The 19,019-nt window shown below is 39.3% G+C and overlaps 1 protein-coding gene across 1 annotated transcript in view; it reads right to left on the bottom strand.

Annotated features, from left to right (window-relative positions):
* Window positions 1-269: 269 nt before the first annotated feature.
* The window catches only part of LOC119860520 (vitellogenin-1-like), a 45,981-nt gene continuing 27,231 nt past the window's right edge, over window positions 270-19,019 (bottom strand). Inside the window, exons 21-35 of the mRNA XM_043491128.1 lie at window positions 16,743-16,962; window positions 15,856-16,031; window positions 14,746-15,459; window positions 14,612-14,659; window positions 11,999-12,157; window positions 10,616-10,822; window positions 9,272-9,414; window positions 9,048-9,186; window positions 7,563-7,698; window positions 6,435-6,621; window positions 5,988-6,085; window positions 5,155-5,249; window positions 4,890-5,049; window positions 3,527-3,688; window positions 270-500 (exon numbers count right to left, since the gene is read on the bottom strand). Coding sequence (XP_043347063.1) covers window positions 376-500; window positions 3,527-3,688; window positions 4,890-5,049; window positions 5,155-5,249; window positions 5,988-6,085; window positions 6,435-6,621; window positions 7,563-7,698; window positions 9,048-9,186; window positions 9,272-9,414; window positions 10,616-10,822; window positions 11,999-12,157; window positions 14,612-14,659; window positions 14,746-15,459; window positions 15,856-16,031; window positions 16,743-16,962 — 2,769 coding nt within the window. The 3' untranslated portion in view covers window positions 270-375. The remainder of the gene's footprint in view (window positions 501-3,526; window positions 3,689-4,889; window positions 5,050-5,154; window positions 5,250-5,987; window positions 6,086-6,434; window positions 6,622-7,562; window positions 7,699-9,047; window positions 9,187-9,271; window positions 9,415-10,615; window positions 10,823-11,998; window positions 12,158-14,611; window positions 14,660-14,745; window positions 15,460-15,855; window positions 16,032-16,742; window positions 16,963-19,019) is intronic.

The following is a 19,019-nucleotide window of genomic DNA, read 5'->3' as shown; positions in this document are numbered from 1 at the left end:
ATACAATACAAATGTTAGAGATAGCCATAATCATGTTTGCCTCTCATCACCCAGTGAAAATACTTTTAAGAGAGGACCAGTGTAATTATATTCCAGATAAAAGGAACCAGAATATTATACTTGGCTTGATTGCTTTGTTCATAAGAAGCGGGGGGCATGGGGGAGAAGGGATCTGGATACTTATTTAATGAGCAACATATTTATTAAGCAACGTGTATTGTACATAATGCATTTGATTTTGTACGTAATGCATTAAGCTTACCTATTTTTAAAGCATATTTTTTTAATATTTTACTGCAGCTATTGCATTCCCTTTGCAGCTGTCCAGCTATTCAATCGTTTCGGTGAGTACATCTATAGCATATTGCTAAAGCATTAAGATGAACTACAATCGTCAGTGCAGGAACAGTCAGTGTCAGCATCCACAGACGCCACAATGTCCTCGGCTGCATATTTCCTGTCACTGCTCCTATGCCAGTCAGACAGACTCACAGCAGAATCTGTCAGAAGAGCAAAGCCACATTAACTAACATCAAGCAAATTAACATTTCAAGGCAATATTATTTTGATGGCTGCCAACTCTTTCACCAGACAAAGAATATGGGTCCTATCCTGCCTCCACCTATTAACATCTGACTGACCTATCGACTCGGAGCAGGATTTTCATCCGTGGTGTAATTACTATAATACTTCCCTAAAACAAAATGAATTGAATTTCATGATGCACAAATATAGAAAGCAGGAGCTTGTAAAAGTGCTGGATGTGACCGCCCTTTAAATAAGAGCACTCTGTAGAAAAGTACATTAGCCATCTCTTTTCATGTTTTCACTGCCTATGAGGCTGGAGTGGGTGGGGGGGGGGTATTTCATCTCTCTGTTTAAGTTCATTCTGAAAGATAAGCCCTTTGGAGAATTTTCAGAGGTTCATAAACTTCTAATTAAAGTTTTCCATATATTCTCAAAACTGGCAGAGCAATGTCAGTTTCAGTATTAACCTTACCAGGTTGCTTTATCAACAGCAGCTTTAATATATCATAAACCCCTACTGCTGAAATAATCGAAATGGAATAATATTCATCCTCCCAATAAATATTCTGAGCTGGTTGGAGGTTTAACATTGCATATGGAAGAATATTAGAACCCACATTTAGATTGTTTGCCTAAGTAGAATTTGCCAACCTTTCATAATTTTATCTCTAGTTGTTTTGTCAGACATATGGGCAATATATTTACAACATGCTATATTATACCAAGAGAAAATCCAGAACTGTTTGTATGGGTTTTGGCTGTATCCGTCATTCATACTCAATGAATGAAATGTTAATGCACTATTCAGTGGAATTACACTTCTCTGACCAACTTGACACACAGGTTTTGTATAATAAACTATAAAACATATTATCCCAGCATGATGGTTGAGCTGTTTGTTATTAAAGATTTAATATTTTAAAGCTAGAAAATGAGAAACCCTAAAGCGTCTGGTTTTGATTTGCTTTTGCTTAGCTTTTTCTCATGCCTTGGTCTTCTAAATTTTTGCATACTAAGGGCCCAATCCTGCAACCCGTAGCCCCATAAGTAGTCCTGACTTCTGCAAACAGTCTCAGTGGCATCAATGGAATTGCGTACCTGAGTAACTACGATGCAAGTGAGTCAGAGGTTGTAGGATCTGGCCCATCAGGCAAACTTGCCTGAAGTATAAACTGCAGTATTTGGCCATAGATGTCTAGGGCAATAGGGGGAAATTTTCCCCTCAGTTCTGCACAGCAGTAACTTCCTTGATATTATGCTCACCCTACATGTTTGGGCCTCCCATTGCTGTCAGTGATGTGGGCTCCCACTTTGTGAGGAGCAGAGTATCAGGGCTGAGTTCTCCCTGTGTGGATCTGAGAGAAGAATTTTGCCCTCATATATAGGAGTTCATTTTATGAACCTGCATCTCCTGCGACTTATCTGCTTCATCAAACAAAAACAAACAAACAAAAAAGGACATCTCTTAAAGAGTTCCATTGTAATGCTGTTGATTCCTAGCCGGAGGAAAAGCAATCATGTTACTGAAGAACACCAATGGCATCTTCTACCTTCTTCGTCCTCCTCAGGAAAATAATAATAATAATAATAATAATTAATAATATTAAAAAACCCTTAATAAAAGAGCAAGAAGCAGAGGTGGTAGTGGGCTCTTTTGTCTGAAGTTCAATAAATGAACCAGAGAAACCTGCAGCTTCTGTGCAAGCATCAGTGACTATGATGACTGATTTGGCTGATTTTCTTCTTTTCATTTTGTGTGAGAATGAGACAAGTTTATTATAGTCTAGTAATCGGAAGCAGTGAGTGGCCTAGGGTGATGACACTTCACAGATATGGAACATGGACACAAAAGAAAATCTGTGAAACACGGATATGACAAGATTTTAGAGATAGCTTGGCACTGAGGGTGTCTTTTCTTTTTTTAAAAGGATTCATCTAGTCACATGACATTGTGTTGTCAGTATGCTATTAGTTCACTGTGTTACTTTTCTTATTGGTTGTGTGTGCTGGGATGCCTACTGAAGAGATATACCCAATGTTTTTGTGAACTGCTTTGGCACATTGGGTATTCTAATAATCTGAGCAAAGCATGATGATCTTCAGGAACATTGTTTAAAATCAGTCAGAGAACATTAGGTTCTTCTTCTGGTGTGAACTGAGTTCTATGGAGCTATGTCAGTTTACACCAGCTGAGGCGCTTTCCCAGAAGGTTATCATGCGGAACAGAGCTATACTGTTGTAAATTGTGTTTACTTCTATGGTACAGATGAGTTGTGTGATCAATTCTTGTATATTTAAGGATTTGGAAGTAATGCACCAGAACAGAAAAAACTCTGTAGACATGAGGCCTGATTTTCCTCTCAAACTTGTGTGAATTCAGAGTATCTACTTTGTAGACAACGGAGTTGCACTAGTGTCAAGTTGATATAAGTGAAAACAGAATCAGGTCCATGCTTTTTAAAAATTTGATGTGTCTGAGAATTAAATACCTTCAAAAACAAGTTGTTTTCTGAAATAATCTGGAGAACACTTAGGCAATATGTTTTTTGCTGATGCATTGCACATGGGCAGAGCATGGCAGCCTAATCACACTGTAGTCATGTCACATTATGTGACTGACTTTCAGTTTTTTTACTCATCTTGGTCTACATGAAATTACAATGTGACTAAAAGGACTTTTTGTTGCTTATCACAATTCGGTGAAACATCTGGAAGGCATGTCACATTTTTATTGGTGACTGCTGACTCTTACCATGGCTAAGATTTTTTTCAGATGATACCATCTGCCAAATAATCCACATTGGATTCTAACTACCCATGATTGTAATTGCTTATGTAAAATATTAATGGGGTTAGGAAATAACAGCTCTGAAAGCCAGGTGGGCTAGTTGGGGGTCTGCGTGATGCTGTGCTATATCTTGACTAACTGATCTGACAGAGCTCCTCTGGTATGTGACAAAGAAAGTAAAACAAAACAAAACAAAATAAAAAATCCTACCTTTTGGGAAACAAGAGAAACCAACTTTAACTGAGGTTTTCTCAGTTGGAGTACAGCCTCTCATACACTGCAGTATTCTGTCAACAGAGTAACATGTAGATTCCTTTCCATCAATAACAGGATGTCCCTTCAGTTTCACATAGCGGCGTTGCAGTTTACACCCTAAGAGGAAAAAGAAAAAGTAGTTAAACCCTAAGGAATACAGAGGCTCTAATCTTTCCTTACAATAAGAAAGTCCATATTTTCTCCTCAGGTTTTAAGTACAACTCCCCCAATGGCCCATTTTCACAGCAGTAAAGTTGGCAAGAGCAGGACCATAGTTAGTGCGGAAAACTGATTTTTGAAAAGGGAGTTGTGTTTAAAAACTGATGGCACAGTATGGCCTAAATGAAATCCTGTAGTCCACTCTTTTAGAAATAGCACTTCTTAGGTCTGAAAGTTATTAAGAATAGGTACAGTGTAAGAATAGGGACTGCTGAATTGCATTAGGAAAAATGGCAGTTGTTTGTGAATAGATAAGTAATGGCAGCGTTTAACGATGTCAAGACCAATTGTTGTATTGGATGATTTTTATAATGCTGCAATTATCAGCACTAAAAGGATAATTAATATTCACAGGATGCCATCTTGTTTCCTGACATGCTTATGGGTATGATCCAGCTGCCACTGAAATCAATGGAAAAAGCCCATTTGACTCTTTACAGGACCAAAGTAAATGAAAAATACTGTACTGTTGGAAGGAGAGTAGTATTATTATAAATCCATGCAAGGAGACACACTTATACAGTAAGAGTATTTCCCATTGTGCGCCCCCCCTCACCCACCCTTTCTATCAAGATCCTCCGATGGAGTAAAATGGAATTGAAGTCAATGGTGGTATGACAGTTTACCCAGATGAAGAACTGGGCCAATGTACTAAAATTCTCTGTGTGCTGTTTATAACATATGTAGTTTGTTTGATTAAATTAAGTCTACAGAGGGCGAGCTGATTTAGTGCACACTCCTGCTCCAAAGCAAATCAGTGGTAAAACATCCACTGATTTCAGTGGGCGCAAGACTGGGTCTGATTTTGCCAGTCATGGAGTAAGGAACTACTTAGTATGAGTAAATGTGGCAGAATCAAGCCTCTAATAGTAAACTGAATGTGAGAAACACGTCTTTCACTTGAATACAAAGTATTCAACTCTTCAGATTCATTGGGAGAGTTCTAATAACGATTAGTTATATAAACAGAAAATGAATATAACAGTGGTCCTTTTTATTAACAGGTAAATGTTTCTTTTTTATTTTTTGCATTTTTAGGGGGAAAATAAAATAAAAATGACATTTTCTCTAAGGAGAAATTGTTTTCAAATCTACTGACCTTTGTTGCAGGTTTCTTCTACCAATACCCATGAATGGACAAAAGCTGAGCAGCTGTGTGCCAGCCTATGATTGGGCATGAGTAGTTCATTTTGCTTTTGTCCATCATTATTTCCACAAATACCACAGGTCCTTCCTCTCATCCATGAAACGACAGTAACCTATCAACATAACACATTTTTGCTGTTGATGCCAATGTGTTGGCCCATTACAGTGCCAAGGTGTAAAAGAGAAGAAAGCTAGTAATATAACAGATTCAGAAGTACCTTAAGTGTCGAGCCATCAAAAGTCACATTTGCCAGCCCTTGGTCTGGAGCTTCTACTACAACTGTTGTTTCATTTCTATAAATTTTAATGTTTTCTGTAAAAAGATACAACTGTTTACGATGTTCCTCTAATTTTGAAATAGTAAAGAAATGATCTAATCTCAGGGATAATGTATATAATTATTAATTTACTATTTCCATCTGAATACATTTTTTGTGGAGAAATAAGGTCAGAAATAAGAGTTTTTTCTTTTTATTTACAAAATGCTTCTTCTCTAAATCTAAATAGCTACCATTGACCTTTCTGTCTAGTCAACAGAGCTAGCCTGATTTATACCAGCTGAAGATCTGGTCCTAAATATCTAACTTCCTCTATGATATTCATGATCATGGCATTGCACCTACATATAAACAAGTACCAACATATTCAAGCAGCTTTGAATGCAAAATGCTTCACATTTCAGTGAGAAGATTAATCCTTATGCTTTACAGTGGCAAGCACACAATACAAATCAATATAATAATGGGCCGGATTCACTTATTAATGAAAATTAAGTGTATGTCAGTTGAAGTCATGTATGTAAAACCAAAATAAGTCACAGGAGTATCAGGCCCACAGTTTTTCTTTCTATTGAATTATTTTTTACATCTAGAAGTCCTCAGTAAGCTTGTAAAATATTTTGGTCTAGATAATACTTAGTCCTGCCATGAGTGCAGGGGCTAGACTAGATGACCTCTTGAGGACCCTTCCGACCCTACAATTCTATGATTCTATGTTCCTGTGAATATTTAATTTCTAAATAATTCCTGGAAAGGTGGGTAACACACTGTACCTCTTTTATTTTGATACACCTTGCTGCGTGTTAACACTGGTCCGTCATTGTATGACACGAGGATAGAGGAAGACACAGAAAGATAGAGTCTGACGCTTCTTGAAAGAAGAAAACAAACATGTTTAACTGTGGGAACATTGATGTAAATGACCAACACAGACACAGCCCCAACTTCAGCATCCAAATTTTGAATATGCCCCCAAAGTTCAACACCGGTTGGACTTAGGGCTCTGGTTCAACACTTTCCTCGAAATGAGAAGCACAAGGAGGTACCTGTGTGGGGGCTGTTGATAAGCATTACCTGAGAAATTGAAGAGAGAGGCTGGAAGGCAGGAGAGGATTGCTGGTATTATGATTTAAAAAGTACCCAGCATTTTCCCCAATGCAATAAAATTTAAATGAACTGCCTAAAATTCTATACAGCGACTCAAGAATGATTACACTTACGATGAACTAATATTGATGTACACCTCTCTGGAGGAAGAGCGGGGATCGACTTTTCTCGTCATGATGATGAATTTAGGGTGAGCAGTGCAGTCTTGAGCTACCACGAGGTTGCAGTCTTTACTGAAGGAGCATCTGTACTTCACTTTGTCAAATGTTTTGAAGTTTTCTTCCTTCGCTTCACAAGTGGCTGAAAAATAACAATAAAAATAAATGGCAGATGCAACTGTGCTGTGGAGATTGTCAGGGAGATTTTGAAAGCTGCCCAAGAGGTCTGAATGGCCAGTTCCCATTAAAATTAACGGGAATTGGACAGCCAAAACTCCTTGGCAGCATTCAAAATCTCAGCCTAAGTATACATACTTAAGTAGTCAGAGGTGGGGCTTCAAAGAAAAGGAAAAAACTGCTGGACTTCTGGAAATCTGTATCGGGCATCTTTGCACTCTGTGTAAAATATACTTAAGAAAGGCATGGCAGCAACATAAAATGATCAATCAATGCGGAATTATACTGCTGTGTATCCATCACTTATTTTGATAAGCAGCTGAAAACAAACCATCTAATGATAGTCTAATTTTAAAGACACTGTTACTATCACATTCCTGAGAAGCTAAAAGTTGAACCCATGACAAAAACTAGTAGCATCTCTCCAAATTTTGCCACTGTTTGTAATAAGTATCATTAGAATTAGACAGACCCAGTCCTACTAAAAATCATGAAATTCCCCTTCTAAGGAAAATAAATAGGATTGGAAAACTCATGTCCCTGCCCTATATCCATCATGTCATCCCTCTTGTGTATGAAAGTATGAAAGACTCTTGGAAGGGACAAAGAACAGTACAGTACGGTACTTGCAGCCACTTGGGATCTCTGTGTGAAATCCATGAATTCCTAACTATGTATACAGACCTGAACTCCTTACGCCCCTCTTCCAACAACTGCTGAGAAGGCATTGCCTATGGTTGGGGTAAGGGTAAAGGTAAGGGTTGCCAAGTTTCCCCAGAAGAACACTGCTTGAAAAGACAAAGCCCAAAGCTGACAGGAGACAGAGTCATTGGAGGGGCCAAGTGTTAACTAAAATAATCATTGCCCATTTATCAGATACTAGACCAGTACTGAAGTAACATTTACATTGATCTTCTTTAGCTATCAGTGAAGATATTTCTGGAAGGAAATTCCAAGCAGTCACTTCTTGAGCCTGAGAAGCTGGAGCTGGACTCAGAGGCAAAGCAAATGGAAGTGGAAAAGCCTCATAGTAAAGGGTTAGCTGAAAAAGAAGCAATGAAAATGCTTTAGGATATGTTTAGTCATACAATTTGGTCAATCATACAGGCAAAAAGACCCCCCCCTTGTTAAAAATTCCCTAAATACGTATTTGTATAACTGGAGTTATTACAGTCTTCCCAGGACACTGTAGGCACCCAAACCTAACATATATATTTTTATGAGCTCATTATCTTTTATTTTATTATCACTTGTACATTTTCTTGAGAGATTATCTTTAAACGATCATTTAAAGACATAGGGAATTAAGATGCACAGGTGATGTTTATGGTATTGTTAAGTGTCTTCCTTAAAACAAAAAAAACAAACCAAAGAAACCACCACACCACAGGGTGACTGAGTAATAAGTTCCCTGTGCCTTATCCTGTCCCACTGCAACTAGGTACAGCAGACTAAAGAGCATGCGCTAGCTGCCAGTCTTACAGAATGAAAGCTGGCTTGATGTGATTTTCGTTGAGCTCACATACCATAGTGAAAGACACATTAAATATACATAGATAAACAGGTCATACACCACTCCCTCCTTATCACATATGAAAACCCCCTGGAAAACTGAAGTACAAGGGTAGGTTAAGGACACACTTACTTCCTTTATGGAAAGCCAAGCTGTTATTAATTTAATCCAGATTCACTAGGGGACATTTTTCATAAAGATGCACAGGGATTTAATGGACAAAGACCAATTAATCAGTTGGAGTCTGCAGACTACATCTGTGCAGGCTGCTCTGAAAACATAGCCCTTCTTGTTTGTTCAGAGGAGTGCTTCATTTGGGAGTTCCAAGGTTTGATCCTGCAAATCCATGAGTAATGGACTGCAAGAAGCCCTGGGGTATGGGACTCCAGCACCAGGCAGCATATAGGTGCAAGTAAGGTTAAGCATTAGCCATAGTCTTCCTCAATGTATCCTTGGTCAGTCACATACCCCATACTCCAGAGAGCCCAGGATAAAAACAAGCAAAGTGTGTGGGCAGGATGGGCATATCTGAGGAGATATCAACTTAAGTGCCACCCTCTGCATAGAAATGAAGGATTTGGCTTAAGGCTTCCCCTTCGGGTATTACTCTGCAGGCCGGAGTGAGTTGGTTCTGTGCAGTTGGTGACTCTTTCATTATGAAAGCATCAGGTTCCCAAGGACTTCCAGTCATGCTGATCCCTTTTTTTATCTTGTGCTTTATGGCACACTACAGGATCAAGACCTGTGTGTTCAGGATCTACGGTAGCTTGTGTAGGAGGGAAGGGTCAGCATATTTCCTTTCTCAGAATTAGCTTAGATGTATTCCAAGTAGAAAGTATATTTGGAAAAACAAACAAACAAACAAAAGGCCCACATACCCCAGGAGCCTTTATGACTGTATTAATTGTCCGTGGTGAAGTTGCAACTGCTCTTAATACAACCTCCTTAGAAGGATTTTTCTGATACACTTCTGAGAAGCCCATCATGAGTGCTATTCCAGGAACAAATTCCATAGCTCTAGAGATAAACAAGATGCGACATACTCAGAACCTTCATAACACCAACCAATGTAACAAGAACAACACAACAAATAACTGCATACGTTATAGTTGTCCTCCTTATCCAGGATGGAAGTTTTGTCCAACCCATCTTCACCTGTATGGCTGGATTCCTTGAAATTAGGCCTGTGGAAGCTCTTGCTTCAATTTTGTAGTCCCGGCATTCCCTGCCCCACCTGAACCTGGCCTTTATGGGGAAGAGAAAAAGTCATTGGAATTTTGGAAATGAAATCATATCACAAAAAATCTGTCGTCATATCAAAATATATGATCTTTTTATGCAACTTCAGTGAAGTCTTCAATGCTCCTAACTCATTCACTAAAATATACTTGTGGAGGAACTTTGGCTACATCTGGAGGAATATGGGGGTGAACGGTAAGTGTGGTAGGCAAGGTTGAATGTTCCCATTTTGAACGTTCGGAATCTTGCACTGAAACATGACCTAGAATTCTGCAGTGTGACATTTTGCTCAGATTCATTACATTTTGCAAATTCATAATCAATCTGTATATTTAAAAAAGACATGGTGTACTCTTCTAGAAATTTCACTTTTACGAAAATGTCTGGTTTTGCAAAGATAAACAATTTTCACTACTGACAATTCTGATGAAACTTTGAAACTGCAGTCACAAAATGCAGAAGTCTGGAGATCACTATACATGTACATAGCTCTGAAAATGAAGGCTTCCATTACTGGGGCTTGTGGGCATTGCTGTACAGAGAGGCTTGAAAATAGAAACTGCAAACCCCGTGCCCTAATTCCAATGCTTTCAGGCATCAACACACCACCCAACATCACTTCAGTACCTATCTTATATGGAAAGAAGGAAACAAAATGTCCTTCAAGTGGCAAGGTGGGTGAGGTAAAATTTTGTATTGTCCAATTTCTGGTGTAAAAGACAAGCTTCTGAGCCACACAGAGCTTTTCTTCAACTCTGGGAAAGGTACTTTGAGCAGCATAGCCAAATGCAAGATGGAACACCTTGTCTCTCTAATATCCTTGGACTAACATGACAGCTATGCATCATACAATACTTGAAGTGGCAGTCATCTGATATGCACATATAAAGAAAGGAATGAGCCAGTTGGTGTAAATTGGTACTTGAGCTGGTCAAACATTTTCAGATTTTCAAAATTTAGCTACAAATATTTTGCAAACAAATTTTGAAAATTTTCACAAATTTATTTTCCTGTTTTTCAGAAGGCTTATAAAGAGAGGTTGACTTTTTTTCAAAAATTCAAAATTTTAATGAAAAATATTTGTGAAAAATGCCAGGAAAATTTGTTTTCTTTGTTTGATAATCTCTAATCAGCATACCCATCTGGGTATTTGATACCCTCAGGCCTTTTAAAGGTCTAAACTTGGTTGAGCCAGTTCTATCTTTACCTGTGCTTTGAGAGGCAATACTACAGAATCAGCACATGCTTTCCAGTTAGTTTCAGCAAGCTGAACCACAACCAGTTGCATATCGACTTTGGCAGCAGCTGAGTTAATATATGCTGTGACTTGGTAACCTTGATTTTTGTTGTCACTCCTAACTGCTCGAGCCACAATGGTGAGTCCAGGTGGAAGTACATCTCCCAGGAAATTGGGCTGAAAAACAAAACAAAAATGGCAATGCTTAAATGCACATGTATATTCAATGCTGAACGTTGGATTCATTTGGTACTGCACCGATAGCAGTACAGCAGTACAGAGCCTGGGCTGGTTGAGAATGAGCATAGTTCCAGATTCTTATTGTTAATTCAGTGTAATTTTGGTGGGTTATTCTCCTTTTTTTATTTCAGTAGAATAAAGAATTTTAAAAGATGCATTTTTCTTGACTCAAGGTCCACGGCTCACTTAAGACATATCAATGGACTTATTAAGATTTTGGGTATTATTTTTAATAATTAATAGATTTCTAGAACACTTATTGGATATTGTTACCACAGCAAGATATTCATTCAGAAGCAACTCCTTTGAGACATAATGAGAGTTGTGAGTTCCTTATTAATTGCAGTATTCACACAATATTATGAATCCTTTGGATATTTCACTATGTAGTTGGGCCAGGTTGGTATGCTATTATTAAGATACATTTACTTGGAATGGATTCAGAATACCACACTAAGGATAAAGAACGTTAGTGAGCTAACCAGTGCTTAAGGAAATGTTTGTATCTCCCTAAAATTAATGGATCCATTTTACAAGCACATGGCCAGATTTTGTTTCTGTTACATTGGACATACATTGATGACTTCCGTGGCTCTACTCCGGGCAGCAAGCATTGCAAGACTAGGATTTAACATTTAAATGTATAGGTGGGTTTTTTCATAGCTCTCAATGAATATATAAATTATATAGAACACATGCCTAAGTTGTGTTTTTCAGTAGAGCTGGTTGAACATTTTCTGTCTAAACAGTTTTTGATGGAAAATACCCTATCAATAACACGGAAATTTTCCCCACAAATTTCAATTTTGGAGTTTTCATTAAAAATTGAAACTCTTTCCATTTCTAGCCACCCAAAATGAAACTTTTCTTTGAAAGTTTTTGATTACTGAAGACTCCAAAAAGAATATTGAAACATTTAATCAAGAAAGGAACTTTTAAAATCGTTGTCACAATTTTTCACAGGAAAGAAATCATGTCCGGTTTTAAAAAAGATCTCCCCGGAGGACATTTTCTGGGGAGTAAATGACTCATTGGGGTTAATGGCTAGAGGCAGAGGCAAGGTCAACAACTCCTCTTACGCAGTCTAATTCCTAGGTAAAGATAAAATTTCACCTCATGTGCAAAGCTAGAATCGCTGCTACTGCTGCTGCTACTACTGCTGCTGTTTCTGCTGCTGCTGCTACCCTCTCTGGAGCTGCTGCTGCTGCCGCCTGACTGAGGGGAAGATGATGGTGATGATGATGAGCTGCTTGACGATGCCTGATCTGGACTCTGTAAAAGAGAAATAGGTAAAAGACTGTGGGATAGGTATCTGGCCAAATCCAGCTCTTATCCTGAAAACTCCCTCTCCTAACTGGAAGCTCTTGTGTCAGTAATCAGAGACTATGTCACATGGAGGCACCTAAGCAGCGTAACATATCATTATAAAACTAGAGCCGGTTAAAAACATTTTATTTGTATAAATGAGAGCAGGATTTTTTCATTACAAATTTCACAAAACAATTTTCCTATTTTGTGACCAGCCCTAATAAAAAGAATTTTACAGGAAGAGTCCATAAAACCATCACATTATCCTCCTCGTTTAAGTGCCTCCTTAGAACTCACCTCTGCTGTGATGCACACAGAATCTGCCTTCTGATAACGTCTAGGCAGGTGGCAAGCGCTTATTACTGCTGCTGATTGTCTAAGAATTCTGCACAGAGCTAGTCTTTGCTAAAATATCGTATTATTTTGTTATCCTTTTCTCCCCTCTGCCCCCCACTACCACTTGCCGCACCTGGTTGTTATTTACTATATGGTTCTACACCACCTAACTCAGAATAGCCTTGATCTTGTTGGGACTTCCAGGTCTACAACAATATGCAGGTATTATAATAATATTATCAATAATAAAAATGATTATCAGTCCATTGTGGCTGCTCTAGATGACACCATTAGTATTCTTCACATTCTGACATTGGATATTAAATTATTTGGGGACACTCACTCTTCAGAATGTCCACGTGAAATGAACATAGAAGTCATTTTTCTCCTCCCATCTTCCTAGTAACTCATATTAAGTAGAATGATCATTAAAGGCATCTTCTTCCTTGCTGTAATCCCATCGTTGAAATCTGCTCTACAAGGCCTCTCCCTTCAAAGTGCTCTGTTTAATGCCATATCCTCCATCACATCACATGCCAACATATTTTCCCTTGTGATATTCCACAACTTTTCCATGAGTGAACCCCTCTGTCTCTTTCCTTCAATCTTGATTTGTTGGACTCTCTTACTCATACAGTTGTCAAGACTGACCTTTACATGATCAAACCAACTGAGCCTGCACTCCCTCATTTTTTTCATTTATGAGAATTACTTTGAGAATGTCTCAAGCATACACATCCCTCACGTGGTCTTTCTTACTTACACCACTCATACAGCTCAACATTCATGCTTTTCTGTGGAACAGATCACTTGCTCTTATTTCTTCTTTGATGCCCAGCCCTCTGTGCCAGACCTTAAAACTGGATGGACTAGGGTTTTATAGACTTCCCTTTTTACTGGTATCTTCCTGCCACATATTACACCACTTATCTATCTCCATTTGAGCCAGGCATTTATTACCCTAGCTCTAATTACATCCTCTACTTCCCCATTTTCTGGAACCCAGATACTTGAAATTTTGTGGTTTTGGTGCTGTCTGTCCATCTAGTTGTAGGGATAATTCTTCAGTGGTCACATTAATAAAATGACATACCATATATTGTTTTTCCTCTGCTTATTTTGAGTGCATGTCTCTCCTACATATCTCTCTATTTATAAAGATCCTCTTCTAGAATATCTTTCTCCTCACTGCATGGAAACAACATGCACCAAAGTGCCTCCTTCTTTTGTATGTTCCTTGTAAGAGTATCCAGGATGAGGCTAAATAAGAAAGGGCTCAATGCTGATCCCTGATGCACTCCCACCTTTACTAATAGTTCTTCTCTTTCACCACTACGAAGTTCTGACTGTTGACATTGCACCTAAATATGGCTTGAACAAGCTGCTCACAAAGTTCTGTATCATTTTGCCCCTAGGAACTTGGGCAAAGATCAATGAACACTATGTGAATATTTTCCCTCTTCTCTCTGAATTTTTCTCACTCACTGCATCAGTGCAAAATCAGCAGCTATTGTCAATCTTCCTCTCAAGACGATAGTATTCAACAAAAATGATTGGGGGCTGGAGCACATGACTTATGAGGAGAGGCTGAGGGAACTGGGCTTATTTAGTCTGCGGAAGAGAAGAATGAGGGCGGATTTGATAGCTGCTTTCAACTACCTGAAAGGGGGTTCCAAAGAGGATGGATCTAGACTGTTCTCAGTGTTAGGAGATGACAGAAAGAGGAGTAATGGTCTCAATTTGCAGTGGGGGAGGTTTAGGTTGGATGTTAGGAAAACTTTTTCACGAGGAGGGTGGTGAAGCACTGGAATGGGTTACCTAGGGAGGTGGTGGCATCTTCTTCTTTAGAGGTTTTTAAGGTCAGGCTTGACAAAGCCCTGGCTGGGATGATTTAGTTGGGGATTGGTCCTGCTTTCAGCAGGGGTTGGACTAGATGACCTCCTGAGGTCCCTTCTAACCCTGATATTCTATCATTCTATGATTCTATGATTCCTGGCACAAAGCCATATGGGTTTGCTCTAGTATCTGCTTCACTTCTTAGTTTAATGATCATTAAAATAAACACTTAAATATTGGACCTACCAAATGGGACTTGAAGACGAGTCGGTACATTTCTGGAACATGCTTTTCCTGCAAAATTCCAAAACAAATTATTGCTTGCAATGATACAGCAACAATCATATCACATTCACCGATGACACATTAAAAATGGTTACCCAGTCTGCAGATGAGTCATAACTACTGCGACTGGCATATTTAGACTTAGCTTGTTTCTTCTCATCTTTTCTTTCCGTTTTGCTGAAAGGATACGACTCCTTGGAATGCTTCTTGGCATCATAGCGAGTTCTATCAGCATTTTCACTGCTGCTGCTGCTACTGCTGCTGCTGCTGCTGCTGGGTCTGCCGGTGGTGGTTTCACTGCTGCTGCTGCTGCTGCTAGAGCTGCTCTGCTGTTTGCGTGCAGCCTTGGAATGTTTCTTCTCATGAAAACCTCTCTCTTTATCAGCACTGGTAGCGGGTTCAGTAGGTGGTTTCTTAGAGTATGTCTTAGCTGTCTGTCTTCCCCCAACAGCTTTGCTGCTGCTGCTCCTGCTGCTGCTACTGCTGCTGCTGCTGCTGCTGCTGCTTTCCCCAAATGGATACAACTTCTTTCCTTTGGTTTTTGAACGCCCTTTGCTGTGGGGCCCTTTCTGCTCATATTCTTGATGCCCCTTCTGCTGTTTCTTGCTGGACGGGCCCAATGAAGAGTCAAAGGAAGCTGCATCTTTCTTCTTCAGATTTATTCGGTCCCCTGCCGTTGTGGCCTTCTGCTGAGAATCACTGCTGAACTGGCTGCTGGATGAGCTGGAGCTACTATTGCTGCTGGAGCTGCTGGAGCTGCTGGAGCTGGATGACGATTTTCTGTCTTTTCGGATTCTGAGTGATTTTCCCTAGTGGAAGACATGAGCAGAGAAAGACAATTATCATTCTCTTTGTTTGTGGAAGTTTTTAAGTAAAATGCTCTGCTGAGAGAAAGAAGTCTTCCTGCTGTCCTCCACAAAGCAAGGTTGAGTCCCCAGATAGAGACTTCATCTCTGTTTATAATATATTTTAGTGATGTCCACATGGGATGGTGCTCTAAACCAATACATTTAGATGAGAATGTGTAGAAGTTATGATGGATAGAATTACGCATGACGGAAGTTAATACTGTATGATGTTATTTCCTACACTATCTAAAGTACTAAGTTTGCCTTGTTATTGTCACTTTATTTGCTATTAAGAGTTTACCAAGTATGTGTATATTGTCCCCTGCAAGTCTAGAAGTGTATATATTATATAAGTACCTGGGTCTGGAATGTGGGATCATCAAGAATTTGCTTCATTTTTTGAATTGCCTCTTTGCCGGAAGTTAGTTCAGTTTCTGTGTCTTCAAATGTTACTAAACGCACCATTTTTGCAGTAGCCTGAGCACCTGCTTGAATTGTTACTTGTATTTTCTCAATTGATGACTCTGTATGGACTGACATTACATGGAAATTATTATCACTGTTACTGGTTATTGTTATTAATAGCAGAAGAGGATTACAATAGCCCAGAATGTGCCAATTTCTGCTTTTATATTGTATGTGGGAGATAAAGCAACATTTTTTGCAGTTATATTTGTATTTGGTGAAAATGGCTATTTTTGGTATTTAATTTGATAGTGTGTCATGCAAATTGAACTTACATACATTTTTCAGTTTTGAGCATGACGCTAGATTCATTTCAAGTGAATAAAAAATTGCAGATAATCAAGTCAGCACATCCAGATCACTGGAATAAATTGTTTTTTTGACCAGAGTTTATCCTTACTTGGCAACAGTGCCTTACTTGGCAACAGCTCTGATAAGAGAATTACACATTTGTTGCCATATCAATCTTGACAAATTAACATGAATTTCTGTGTTTTTATATTAATTAATTAGATATTGAGCTTGCCTCTGGACATTTAAAGGATTGTCCAGAGTTCAGGCCACTAGCCTGGGACTTGGGAAATCTTTGTTCAATATCTTCTTCTGCTTCAGATTTCATGTATGACCATGGGCTAGTCATTTAGTCTCTCTGGGGTGTTATGATGATAAATATATTAAATATTGTAAGGTGCTGAGATACTAAGGTAATAGGGATCACGAAAGAGCCTAAGATTGAAAGACAAATATTTATTAGTTTCTCTCAAGACAATAGTATTTACCTGGTTTGCAGGTAAGTTTAAAAGCATTCTCCCCAACCAGATAATAGAGAGGAGCCTTTCTGATAAATGCAGCATTCACACTTTTTATTTCTGCGCAAAATTCAACTCCAAATGTACTTGCATTGAAGCACATAGAACGAACAGATGATACTTTCTGTTGGGATGATTTTCCAGCTGAATAGATGCTTCCTGTTGAAATGATTTCTGAAGACAGTCTACCCTATTGTGTAATAAACACATGTCAGTGTTAGATTCTCTGATGCTGATAATAAAAAATATAATCAAATTATTAAAACTCCTGTTTTAAGAATAGATTCCTGTATGTTTTATAAGGTGATTAATTGATTTGCTTGAGATTCTGGTGGTCTGATATGGAATGACCCTGTTGTCAGCTGGTCAAGTAGGCCATGTCATCTCACGTTTAGGGTATCTAGTTAGAATAGAAGGGGAAGGCGTGTCAGGATTTAAGACTGGAAAATGGAGTTCCACCTAATCATGCTAATTATTTTATTTTGCTTTGTTTGCTCAGTGAGTCAAGCTGTGTTCACTGAATCCCAGTATCTCGGTAACCCTATAATGACTGTAGAAATGCTAGACAAAAAGAAATGTATAGTATGGAATTCTGTCCTACCATAAACATTGAGCCAAATTGTGGAGCCCTTACTCAAGTCAATGGGGCTTTTGCTTTCATAAGGGCCTAGTAAGGGCTACAGGTTTCATCAGCTAAGAAAGCCAGAAAGAGCTCCTAGATGACCAAAGTGGATGCTTCCCCTAAGCGTTCCATATATGGCAATCAATGGTTCCAAAGGACCCACTGAATTACAGTTAAGAGGTTGGAACTAAATCTCTGCAATGAGATTTATGGTTTCCCTGAGCAATGAAACTAACAGCTATAGAGAGAGAACCATGAGTTTCCACCAGCCAGGTACATAGTGCCTCTTTAAATGTAGTAAAAGGGTTACAACCAATTTTACTTTTTCAGAAATGAGTAAATACTTCACATTTTTGTGGACTGCCTGACAAGATTCTTCAATTGTCAGAGACATACTTTAAAAATAGAGCTTTTAATGGTACCTCTTTTTTTTGTAGGTAAATTCCAACTATGCTGTGAATTGTTCAAGTTAAGGTCATCATTTAGTTACTATTCATTTAGCGGCCGTTCAACAGTCAGGGCAAGATTCTGTGCTGCAGCTCTCCATAGAGTCAGCAGAGAGGCACAGACTAGGAGGATTCAACTTGTTTTAGTGCCACAGGGGCTGCTGTACCTTATATACCCCTTGGGGAATTCTGCGCCACTGCATGCATGCATAACTAATGAGTCATGCATATTTTTAATTTTTTTGTGCATAAAAAAGCTTCTGTTGAAAAGTTGCTGCAGTTCTGCCTTTTGTCCACCAGAGAGCACTGTGGTGATAGAACACAGCAGCAACTCCCAGAAGAAAATAACTTCTGTAGTTTTGCCTTTTTCCACCAGACTGTGCTGTGGCGATAGAACACAGCAGCAGCTCCCAGCCAGCTAGGGAAGAGAAAGAGCCTGCAGAGCCTTCTTCACAGAGGGCCAAGTCAGGAGACAGGAGCTATGAGGAGACAGACAGCGTGGACGCTGGTGGGGTCAGACAGGGGATCATAAGGGCTAGTGGGGAAGGATAGACTGGGGCGGGGGCTGAATGGGAATGGAGGCACATGGCCACAGAGGGAAGTGAGGTGCAGAGCCACATGGTGATGTGGGAGGGGGTGCAGAGCTACAAAAGGACATAGGGTGTCTGAGTGGGGGCACAGAGACACATGGGGATGGGATGGGGGTGAAGAGCCACATGGAGATGGGGAGAGTGGTTGTCTGCATGGAGGTGGGGGGACACGTGCCTGAATGAATGGGAGAGGTTAGGGGTCAACCAGGATGTGTATGGGGGAAGATCCCTAACAGTCCCTCTCCCCTCCCCCCAAAAAAACCCCCCTGTTCCATACTTTTCCCACCCATACTCAACAACCCTCTAAGTTCACACCCAGGCTCCTTGTCAGCAATTATTTCCCTCTCACTCAGATCCTCCATTACCCCTGACTCCTTTCAACCTTTGCACTGCTTCTGAGGGGTGCAGGAAATATGGTTCTGTATTGTAGTTTAAGTGAATTAATACTCAGAGTAATTATTACAGTATTAGTACAGAGTATTAATACAGACACTCCCCAGTTATGAAAGAGCTGACTTACACAAATTTGCACTTACAGAAAAAGCGCCATAAGCCAGAAATAGGATTTTCGAGTCGTGGAAATTTTTGC

The sequence above is a fragment of the Dermochelys coriacea genome, chromosome 8, assembly GCF_009764565.3.
Source record: "Dermochelys coriacea isolate rDerCor1 chromosome 8, rDerCor1.pri.v4, whole genome shotgun sequence".
Classification (NCBI taxonomy): domain Eukaryota; kingdom Metazoa; phylum Chordata; order Testudines; family Dermochelyidae; genus Dermochelys; species Dermochelys coriacea.
The sequence above is the reverse complement of the archived record's forward strand: the minus strand, read 5'-3'. Positions and strand labels throughout refer to the sequence as shown.